Source organism: Manis pentadactyla, chromosome 4 (assembly GCF_030020395.1).
Source record: "Manis pentadactyla isolate mManPen7 chromosome 4, mManPen7.hap1, whole genome shotgun sequence".
NCBI classification, from domain to species: Eukaryota; Metazoa; Chordata; class Mammalia; order Pholidota; family Manidae; genus Manis; species Manis pentadactyla.
In genome coordinates, this window is record NC_080022.1 from 26,495,706 (window position 1) to 26,507,990 (window position 12,285).

General features: G+C 41.4%; 1 protein-coding gene across 10 annotated transcripts in view; it reads right to left on the reverse strand.

Moving 5' to 3' along the window:
- Positions 1-5,843: 5,843 nt before the first annotated feature.
- ZMYM6 (zinc finger MYM-type containing 6) overlaps positions 5,844-12,285 on the reverse strand; it is a 91,321-nt gene continuing 84,879 nt past the window's right edge. For 9 of the 10 annotated variants that reach the window (XM_057499986.1, XM_057499985.1, XM_057499981.1 and 6 more), the window contains 2 exons: positions 9,524-9,652; positions 5,844-7,800 (listed from right to left, as the gene is read on the reverse strand). In XM_057499986.1, the coding sequence (XP_057355969.1) occupies positions 5,969-7,800; positions 9,524-9,652 (1,961 nt within the window). In that variant the 3' untranslated portion in view covers positions 5,844-5,968. The remainder of the gene's footprint in view (positions 7,801-9,523; positions 9,653-12,285) is intronic. The other variant, XM_057499984.1, reaches the window with a different exon arrangement.

Genomic DNA, 12,285 nt, shown 5'->3' on the forward strand with positions numbered 1-12,285 from the left:
CAACCCTGAGGACAGTAGCCAATAAATTGAAAGCAGCAGAGCAGAAAGTTGAAAGAACATTAATCTTTGATGTCATCATAAAGCAACCAAATTACTTAACATTTAAACTGAAGCTATGTTATCTCTGGACCTCTTATGAGAGAAAATTTTCCTCATTGCTCTGACACTGTATATGTAGTAATATGTGCACATGTGCACATACACATACATACATAGGCACATACATATACACACTACAAATAGGTCTGTCACTGTACTTTCAGGCACAGGAAGTAAAGACCTAAGAATGCCAGCTTGCCTGAGGTTCCCAGCTAGTCAGTGTCAGAGCAGAAATTACCATTCTGTAGTGAAGATGAAATGAAGTAGTGTACATAGACTTCTTTCACTTCTGTGGACTCCCAATAGCCATTGTCCCTACCCCCAATGCAATCTGTGGCTAGAGTATTTGCATAAACAATTGAACTTTTTCCTCACTACTCTCCCTTATGGAAGGCACATCACGTCCCAAAAGGCCCCCACTGAGGTGAAGACAGTAGGGGACATAATAGCGGGTAACCCTAACATGGTCACAGTACCTCGCAAATTGTTACACACACACATGCACATACACCCTGATGACTCCATAGGACCTCTGGGATTCATCCCAGGTTTCTGGCACTGCTTTAATGTGCAGCAGGCCTTGGAGCTGGCTGTCCCCTGCCTCCATGCAGGTGTTCAAGGAGCACTGCACTGAGTGCCCCGCCTCACCACCAGGAGCTGTTTCAGGACCTGTAAAATAATGACCCAATGCCCATCTGTGTTACTTCTGCAAATCTCAAGTGCACAAGATAAAAAGGAGTAGGGAGGCATGTGGCTCAGAAGGGTACAGGAAGAAGCAGGTACTTATACTCTGCCATTTTCAGCGTGTAAATTTTTAACTATATAATAAAAACCTTAAACATATTCATGCCTTAGTATAGTACAGAGAAGGCAAATAGTGGCTCTGTGGCATCTTATTACACTGATGGACAGTGACTGCAATGGGGTATGGGGGGGACTCGATAATATGGAAGAATGTAGTAACCACATTGTTTTTCATGTGAAACCTTCGTAAGAGTGTATATCAATAATATCTTAATAAAAAAATATTCATGTCTTTTGAACCAGCACCCTCACTTCTAGGGAAAGAAAGTAAATATGCAAAGGTGATTGACTATGAAGTTTACAATATTGAAAAATTGAGAACAATCCAAATGTTCCTTGGTGAGGTCTTGAACTAATACATTACAGTACATCCTTACAGTGGAATACTATGCAGCCATTAACATCAATGAGGAAAAACAGACTTGGAATAGTGTTACAACATATCAGGTTTAAAAAACAGGCAATAAAGTAATATACATGGTCTCATTTTCTTTTTAAAACATCTTTATAAAGACAAAGAAGAAGTTGAACAAAGGCATTGAAAATATTTTAGGCCCTTAAAATTTTTGGTGATTTCAATTTCTTTTCTATTTTCACATGACAAGGAATGCTAGTAGGTATAACATGTACCCCTCAAAAAAGAGCAGTAAATGTCCAAGACTGGAAGCTGGGCCAGCTAGATAAGATGTCTATTTCAACAATGGCTGCCCCTGGACATACGGGTAACAAGTGTTAAACTCCGTGTTCCACCATGTTCCTGCTGCAACAGTGACATGGCATGAAGAGGCAGGAGACACTATACTCCTGGGATTCCTTGAATGTACTCGGAGTCTTCTTCCTTGTGGGTCTGGCCACCTTCTTAGTTTGGACTACTAGCTAGCAGATATCCAGCAGGAGCAGGAGCTCCTTTCAGAGACCCCAAAATGGGGTCTCTCTTTCAGAGACCCCAAAATGAAGATAGCCCCTGGAATGGAAAGTGAGGTCCCTGAGGCTCTCTGGGGGCTCCCAGGAGCTCAGGAGCTCAGGGATCTCCAGCCTAGACTAACCCACTCCAACTTAAGCCCTCCCATTAACCACCTCCCCCAACACACACACACACACACACACATACACACATACCCTAAACTAGCTGCACTCATCTCTCTGACCTCCCAGAGTGAGCAGAACCAGAAATCAGAAGCTTGAATTAATGCAGTGCTTGTCAAAGGGCAAGAAAGAAAAAGGAACAATCCAGCCAAATGGGTAGGTGAGCATTTTAAAACAAATTCTCCCTGATTCTTCTTTCTTAATCCTGCTAGAGGGAAGGAGGCCCAAGGGTGGGTGGTAGAGGTGTGGGAGAGATCTGAATATGAGCGAAGCTCCAGAGATGGAAAGAAAGCCTGGGCAGGAATGGTAGTGGAGACAGCAATGGTGACACTAGGCCACAGGATTTAGAAGAGCCTGAAGATGCCTGGACTTTGAAGCAGCAGCTGTCATTGTACTTCAGCAGTTCCTGTGGGCAGAGCTGCTATGAGGGGGTCCTCTAGGATGGCCTGCCACAGGAAAATTCTCTGCCTTTTTGTTCTCTGTTCCCACTTGCCAGACATGTAAGTTCACTGGCAGTTGCTACTCCATCCCCTCATCTCACAAATAGGGGTTGGGAGAGAGGGGTGGGGCCTTTTAAGTTACCATACATCCTTATAATGGAATACCAGGCAGCTGATGAAGTAGAAGGTGTATTTGATATAGAAGTATTGCAGTATATTAAGTTCAAAAAGCACCTGTCCTAGTCTGAAGAACATGGGAACTGCAGTAAAGCAGGGAGTGCTCCTGGTTCCAGAGAAAAAGAAGGGTGGCAACAGTAAAAGGAACAGCCAGATCTTCTATCTTCTTCCCAGAGAAATCCCCATTTCCCCAGCCCAGTTGCACCCCCCTTGCCCAACATGAGCAGGGTCAAAAGCAAGTTACTGAACTCTTGCAGCCCTGGTAGGCCCAGGGCCAGCAGCAACCCAGCCAGCAGTTCCAGCCAGCCCACAGCCGCTTGGTAGCTCATGGGAATCTGACTGGTATCTAACCACTTTCTACGGGAACACCTCAGCAAACTGCACAAACAGGGCTTTCTAGAGGCAGCAGGGAACGCCTGTCAGCCACGCTTTCCAAGGATCCACTGCCCAGGCGCTCCACAGGGGCATTCTGTGCCTGTGCCACCAGCTCTACCAACAAAGGAGATACTATTCTAGGTCAGATCCAGGGCTGAGTGCAGCCTGCAGAGGAAAGGGCCTCCCTGCGAGCCTGAGCTTTGGAATCAGGAAGCAGGCTTTATGCTCCTGGGATGCAGGCAAAGATGCTCTTTGCTTCCGAGAAGGGCTGGATGGTCATGCAGAGATAGACTGATTTTCTCACCATACTCTCACTAGATTAGAACTCAACCCAAATTCCAGGAAGAGGCTTGGCTTGGGCCTTCTCATCTAGTGCCAAGGCCTTGGTAACTCTACAACTTCTTCTTTCTGCCTGGTCTGGTTTCTCTTCAGGCTACTATGCAGGAACTATCTGGTAGGGGAGAGGATGGCAGGCTGTTGCTCACTGAACAGATTCCACTCTGAGTATCATATGCTTGGTCCTGGATCTCACTGCAGTAGACACAAGGGTAGCTGAGGGGGCTCAGAGTGATTCATCTGCTGAGTCAGGCTCTTCCTGGGCCGCAGAACAACTTCACCTCAGGCTGGCTACCTTTTCCTGCTCTGCCCACCTCAACTCCACCTCCCCTACCACACTGCAAGGAAGCAGCTCTAAGCACTCTGGCTCCGGGGTTGAACTTCCCCAATCCTTAAACCAGGAAGTAAGGGGAGAATACATGCCTGGAAGAGGGAGGCTGGCAGGGGTGTCCAAGTCTGGCTTATTTGAGAGGCTGGGGGGTTGGTGGGCACAAGGACATGAAAGTTTTTCCCAGTCTGGAACCAGACAGGCCAAAGGGCAACATTCAGGCATTCCTCTCAGGCGCCAATGAAAGGGCCCTCGGGATTCTAAGTTAGAGGAGCTTCTAGTATGGGTCCTGCTTCCTGACTAGCCATGTAATCTGCAGCAGAAACACTTCACCTTTAGGAGGGTTTGCTACCCTGCCAAGAGGAGATTAACAGAACCTCCCAAGAAAGCAAGTAAACCGTGGAGGGGAAGGAGGAAGGGAGGGAGCATGGTCCCCTTTCCGTTCCATCTTCCCCCACAACCCCGGGTCCCAGAGAATTGCTCTAGATTTGCCTGTGGCCACCAGAGCTCCGCGGTAAGGGGATGCGCCCCACCTTTCACCTACGGAAAATCCAGAGGGCTCGGTGAACTTCCCTGGCAGACGCTCAGGTCTAAGTTGAGGTCAGGCGCTCACCTCGCGCTCTAGCACCGACTCGCCCGAGGGCAGGCGGGTCCGCGGGGTGCGGGGAAGTGGACAGAAGAGACGGGGAAGGTGGGAGGAGGAAGGCAGGGCGAAGGGAACGTTCGAGGCCCCAGGCCGCGCCACATCGCGGCCGATCCCCCGCCTGTAGCTCGCCGCCCACCATCTGCTCAGCCACGGCCACTTGTTACGAGCGAAGCAGCCGCCCAGCAGGTCGCGCAGAGCCTGGAGCTGAAGCGCCAAGGCTGCGCGGGTCCTCGAGCTTGTAGGAGCCCGCCGAGAGCCCGCCCCCTGCCGTCCGTTCTTTTCCTCGCTTTCCGGGGGAGTTGCCACCCTCCCTTTTGTGGCCCAGCGCCTTTGCGGGAGAAGTCGGAGTTTGGGCGCGGTATCCCCATCTCCCAGTTGGAGACATTGAGGCCCACAGCCTCTTAACTGATTAAATGGCTGCCTTCGACTTTAGGGTAAGTCTGTCTCCCAACCAGTACGGACAGAGTGGAATCAAACACGGGTTTCCCTACCCGGCTGGCAGAACTCCTTTGTGATCAAAGGACCCAGGACTTCGTTCCTGCCTAGCCCCGCTAGCTTTGCGATCTGAGCTGTCTAACTCTGGAGGGCCACAGTAACTGGGTCTGTAAATGGGCATACCGCCTCATCCGTTCTCCTGGGTCTGTAACAGGCCTGGCACATGTAAGAGCTCCAAAAATCATTTGTGAATTAGTAAATGTATGATTAGTAATAAATCAGTAACTAGTCATTGTAAAATAAATTGTTTTGTCTTTGCCTGATAAGTATTTTCCCTCTAATTTCTCTGAGATTGAAATGTGAAAGGTGTTTGAAAATTCGGATAACCGCAGCCATGGGAAGAAAGGCTTTCCCTGAAAACCCTACAAGACACTCCTGGCCCATCTGCTCTGATCTGGAAATCTGTCTAGACCTGGATGGGCAAAACATGGGCCTAATTCAGTCAGCTGTCTGGTTTTTACTCCCTCCTCACCCTCAGCTAACAATTTTTGTTTACACTTTTAATGATGAAAACAATTTTAAAGGCAGCTTTCATTACACACAAAAATTGTATTAAATTCCTATTTCAGGGTTCATAAATAAAAGTTTCACTGAAACACAGCCACATTCATTTGTGTACTGTCTACAGCTTCTCTGCAACCCCAGAATTGCTGTTGCCACAATAAGGCCTGCAGAGCCTAAAATAATCACTATCTGGCCCTTTATGGAAAAGGTTTGCCAAACACTGGGCCAGAGAATCCCCTAACAAGGGTCTCAAACTGTCCCACTGCTTTCTTTCCTACTAGCCAAGCTGCTTAAATCTTTGTTTTCTACTTATCCACAACCTGCTGGGGTAGGTGACTTCCTGGCTGAAGACTGAAATGTCCCATGTGCTTCCAAAGGCCAAGCCATTTCAACATCCAGGTGTGTGCTATTACATCATAAATAGCAGCTTTCATTACCTGTATCTGTCACTAAATCCAAAGTAAGTAGCTAAATTCTCTACCTTGGACTATTAAAATTATGTTTGTATATATGTATTATATATACAATCATTAAATTCCTCAACAAAAAGAAAAATTATTAGAACACTTATTTAATCACTGAAAACACATCTCCACATTAGGAAATTATATTTCAGGATACTTATACAAAATTTAACACAAAATTAACAGATTTTGACTATAAGCAATATGTGTGTTACTACTCTTTCTCCTTTACCAATTTTTCTATCCTTGGAATTAAAGATGTGACTGCAAGTCTTAGGGCAGGGCCAGAAACCAACAGATTTCTTTGTTTTGACTCAGTCAAAGCTGAAAACATAGCATCACATAAATAGATGGTTGCAAAAGGCAGTAAAAGCTTCATTGCCTTTTCATGGAGTTCTGGGTAACCTGCCTTTGCTTTTATCCAAAACTGAGTTACAGACATTGATTTAAATACTAACTGTAATTCTAAATCTGACGATAACTGTGCTAGTTTTTCTTCTTCCAAGTCTGTGAGATTACTATTTTGGTGATTCATAAACGGATTAGTTACCCACAAATTTCCTGAAAGCAAGTCGTCTTCTGGTGGATAACAATCATTGAACATTTGAGAAAGTCCATCCAGGTGTTCAAAAATAATGCTTGTAATGCTTCTTATATTTAAGTCTGATGAGTTTGAGAATTCGGAAAACGATGGGAACATGTCGTAATTATTCTCTTGTATGCGCTTCAACCACATTTTTAACTTTTCCTTAAATATATCCATTTTATTATATAAATTGAAGAGTGTAGTCATAGTTCCTTGGAGACTTAAGTTTAGTTCATTTACAAGTGAAAAAATATCTGATAAATAGGCCAGCTTTGCAACCCATTCCTCATCAAGAAAATACTTGGCCAAATCTGAATGCTTTTGATGTAAAAAAATTTTAATTTCATGTTGTAATTCAAATAATCTTGTTAAAATTCTCCCTCTTGATATCAAATGTACTTCAGCATGAAGTGGTAAATTCACATGCTCAGACCCCATTTCTTCACACAAAATTGTTAACATACGTGAATTCAATGCATTGCTCTTTATAAAACTTAAAATTTGGGCTGACTGAAAAAGAATTTCATGTAAGCACGGAGACAGATTTTCTGCTGCTAGATGTTCACGGTGAATACAACAATATGTAAATGCCACTCTATTTGTGGCAATATCTTGAATTTTTGCCCTTAAACCAGAACACCTGCCAGTCATGCTTGCAGCTCCATCTGTACAGAGACCAACACAATGTTTCCAATTCAGAGATTTACTACCAATATATTTATTTATTAGTTCAAAAATTTCAAAACCAGTTATTTGAGAAGGCATTTCGATGCAACATAATAATTCTTCTTTTATATCACTACAATCATAATCAATGAAACGAATATAGCACAAAAGAAGGGTGATATTTGAAATTTCTGATAACTCATCTATCTGAAGGGCAAACCACTTTGACTCTCTGACTTTTTGAATCAGCTGATCTTCAATGTCTGCAGAAAGTTCATCAATCCTGTGTCCAATCGTATTATTGGAAAGAGGAATGGTTTTCATTTTGTCTCCAGCACTTGAACCCAAAACCTCTGAACACATTTCTACTAAATATGGTTTAATTAATTCTTCAGCAATGGAGAATGGCTTCCTGCTAACAGCAATTTGGAAAGCAACTAAATATGAAGCTTTCACAAGTGACTTTTCAACTAGTAAACACTTTTTTAAAGAACCATTTTTACATTCCATTTCAAGAGATTTTTGCTCAAAAAAATCGACTGGCTTATTTTCTAATTCTGAATGTTTTGTCTTCAAATGATGAAAAAGATTTGCTGGCTTCATGCTTTCAGTGGGTAAGATTTCTCCACAAATGACACATTGTGGCCTTGGTGAACTTTCTTTTGATCCTGGACAGATAATAAAACCAACTTTTAAATATTCCTCATCATAAGTCTGGAAAAAACCTGTTCTTTTTTTCTTTGCAGGTGGAGAATCAAGTTCCGCATCATTTGTCTCAGTAGGCATAGGTAAATCTGAATGAAAAATTTGAATCACTGTTACTTTCAAGAATAAGCAATATTCTTTGCTTTCCCCACACATGTTTAAAAGTTACATTCTCTTACAATTGATATTTGTCAATACACTAACTAGCATTGAAGTGCATTGAAGAATAAACTAATTAAGGTTTAAACACAAACCTTAATGCTTCCATCATGCCGTTAAAAACTGAATTTCTTCTTTGCCCCAAGTTTGATCACATAGGCTGTAATGGTACATGAACTAGCAATGCAGTGTATTATAGATTACTGGAATTAGGGCTGAAGTTCACATATTTCACCAAAAGAGGAATAAATTATTTTACTTTTAAAAAGGTCAGGAAGAAAAAGAGAACAAATGTTGCAAGAAGTTAACAACTGGTGAACTTAGATGAAGGATATATTAGTGTTCACTGTGCCATATTTTCAATCTTTGTAAATTTTGAAAATTTTCCAAATTAAAACTGGGGAAAAAATATAAGTTATTATTAGTTTTAATACCCAGTGTCACTGAGGGTACAGAGAAATGGATACTCTCAAACACTGACATAAATTTTCAGGAAAACAATGTTGTAACACATGTCAAAAGCCTTAAAAATCCGCAACAGATATTGAATCTGTAATTCCACTACTTAGGATTTATCCTAAGGACATAATTAGACAAGTGGACAAAGATCTGTTAGCACAGATTAACTCAAAATTGTGATATTAAAATACTAGAAGCAATCTAAATGTCCAACCTTAGGGGGATGGATAGGTTACATATATTGTAATCTATGCATCTGTTAAGAATCTCAATGTATATTTAAATTTATACTGACATGGAATGTTTCTGATACAATGTCAAATGAAAAAGTAGTTTACAATAGTATACAGAGAACAGTCCAATATTTAATCTAGAAATCAAAAAAAAATGTGTAAGCATAAACATACCCACACATAGAGATGTCCACAGATCTTTTACTACTTTCTACATGTAAATGTGTATATAATATAAATTAATGTACATAAAGAGTGTTATCATTAATTTAACAGGAATATAAAACAATCAAATTTACTTAGGAAGAAAAATAGGATTCTCCTTGACTCTTACCAAAGAAAGGCACCCTACATAAAAATGCATGATTACTTGTTGGCAGACTAAGCTGTTAATCTAGTTACATTCTCTGTAGTAAAATTACGATTAAAAACAAAAATCAAAAAATGCTTTGGGCAGAGTAGGCTATGAAAGTAATTGAAAATATAATGGTAGTGGGGCTGAAAGCAGTTAACATGAATAAGAGCTATAGTTTACCACCTTTTCAAGTATGAATTAAAATAATTTTCTTATTCATCAACACCTCAGACATAGTTATACTTTTAGTAACTGACAATCAACTCACAATGTTTTTTATAGAGAACTAAGGTTAAATCAGTAATGGTTTTAACATGTATCTTGGTAATTATAAAGTATATTTAAAAAACAGCAGTGCACATCCAGATGTTTGTCCACTCTACATTCATGCTTTATGTGCATATGGATTCAATTTGGTAGTTATTAGTGTTACTAACAATAATTACAAAAGGAATAAATTAGATGTCTAAAATATGTGATCCAAGAATTAAGGAATGTTTTCACAGTTGAGGAATTTTAACTGACTTTCTTTTCCTTTGAGAAAAAGAAAACAGAAACCAAACGGAAAACACACTTTCTACATGTGGAAAGCACAAGGACACATACCTGTCTGACATTCCTTGTGCAGTGTATGTGGTTTGCAAGAAGTGGCCTTGGTCTGTGTGACAGGCTTGCACAATAATGCCTTGTTCTTTAAAATCCTGGAAGACTGGGAGGATAGAAGTTTCATGGCATCTGTCCATTAAAACAAATTTAGGAATTGAAGTTTTTTTTCATACCTTATAACTGACTATAACTGCTATTAATTGAAAAGTGGCATATAGCAAAAGAAATATAATGCCTCTGGAAGAGTGGTTGCAATAAAGAAGTCACTTTGGAAAATATACACTAACTCCTATTTCTCATAAGTATCAGTTTAATTTATTGCTTTTTAAAAATACTCTGCCTATTGTGAGTACAATAAAAACAATCTTTGCTAAGTAGGATAACTGGCTATTCAGAAAAATTAAATGAAACCTCAGAACATATGCAGAACTATATTCCATATTGATGAAAGACCTCAATATGAAAAAAATCAAACTTCAGGATCCCTGAGAACTTTCAAATAACTAGAACAAGGAAAAAGCATTCTTAAATAAAACAGAAAAGTTAAAAACAAAGCAGACAGGAAAAAGATGGCAGTGTGAGAAGAAACTTCTGGCCAAAACCACATACAACATGAAAATACAGCAAATGCAACTAATCCTGAAAGAGTGACCGAAAAGAAAACTGCAACAGATAGCCTACATCTGGGGAAAAGAAAAGATCTCATGGAAAAGGGTAAAGTAGCAAAGCTGTGATCTGGTGGGACCCAAGCCCTCCCCCCACCCCAACTCACCAGTGGGAGGAAGAGAAACAGAGTGGGGAGGGAGTAGAAGCCCTACTACTACCAGTTTAGACTCCTAAACACCCACCCCTGGATATGTGCCCCAGAAGCAAGAACCCACATCACATGGTGCTTCGGAGATTAGTAGGGTTGGAAAGCAAAGACAGACACAATATTCAGAGAGACTGAGATTACAACCATTTGTGGAGAACAGGTACCCATGACCAGCCACTCTGGGACAAAAGGCAGGCAGACACTGTGAAAGACTTAACAACAGCAAGAGGGATCCTAAAGGAGCAAGGATTACACAGTGCTTCCTGCTCAGGAGAAAGGGCAGGTGGACAAAATTGCCCCAGCATACTCAGCCCAGCAAGTTGGAAAATTTCAGGAGCTTCAGGCGCTCCATCCACGTTTGACAACGAAGTGTTGAGGCCCCCCAACTGTGAAACACAGCCTGCTGCTCCTTCCTCCTAGCTGACACCAGGTCGCAAATCTGCTGTACCCATCATCACACCAGTCCAGCTGGAGGACAGCCCCACCTACAGCAACTACAGGGGCATAATGCAAAGGCCCCTCCCTGCACATCCATCCCACTGGCCCTGGAAATGGGGACAGGCACTGCAGCCAGGAAGCAGGAAAGAGCTGTTTCCTCACAGCAGGCACCAGCACCACTTGCCTGCCATCCCTGCCATTGCTCCAGGTGCAGGACAGTTTCAGAGAGTAGAGCTTCTAGCCATTAGAGGGCACTGCCTGCACAAAGTTATTATCCCATTATAATAATCAGAAATATGAAATGGCAAAAGAATCTTCTACAAATCAAAATCCCTCAAGCACCACAAAGAGGCCTAAGTGAAATGGAACTCACCAATCTTCATGATAAGGATTTCAAAATAAAAATCATAAACATGCTCACACAGCTATAGAAAAATATTCAAGAATTCAGGGAGGACATCAGGAAAGAGACAGAAACTTTGAAAAATACACTATCTGAACTGAAACACAATGGAGAGATTTAAAAGTAGATTAGATGAAGTAGAGGAGATGATAAACGAAATAGAAATGAACAGAACATAAAAAAGTTGAGTCTGTTTGTGTTTATACAGAGGATCAAAGCCTAATTTGGCTACCCAGAAAATGAACTAAGATGCGATATGAAGAACTTCCAACATCAGCACTCTCTGGAAGAGTCATACCAGAAGATGATCATCAAAAAACCTCAACAAAGATCCAGGCAATGCTGCAGTTGTAGCTGCATTCACCCCACCGGTTCCTGGACTTGCCATTGGAATGAAGAAGGAGATACCTAAGCTGGCCTATACATACAGTAAAACAACAAATTTGACTGGATCTACACTGTTGGAACTCAACCAAGAATTAGGAGAAGTGCAAGTTCTAGCGCTCCAAAATCTTACAACTACAGACTATCTACTGTTAAAAGAACATATGGGATGTGAACAGTTCCCAGGAATGGGTTGTTTTAATTTGTCTGATTTCTCTCAGATTGTTCAAGTACAGTTGGACAATATCCATCTTATCACAGACAAATTTTCACAAATGCCTAGGGTGCCTAACTGGTTCTTGGCCTCACTGGAGATGGCTGGTAATTATAGATCTGCTTTGGTTATGTAACTGTACTCCTATTATGTTAATGTGTGTGTGCAATTTAATTAGTAGTTTAAAACCTATACATGCTTAAATTACTCTACAAGAAGATATATCAAAGAAATAATCAATCTTCCCATGTTTTCTTCCGTCTGCTACCTCTATAGCTTTTCTTCTTCCTTCCTAATTACAACCCTTAAATAGAATTCGTGCCACATATCGAATTTACCAAGTATCATAATTCCTCCAAGTGCTAAAGATACCTCAAGACAAATGCTGGGCATAGAAGCCACGGGGCATAAATCTGCAAAGAAGTAAAAAGCTAACCTTTTCAAACAATAAGGCTTCGCTCTCACTTACCAACTTTACATCTCCCTGTATGGCCCCGGAAGATGACTGG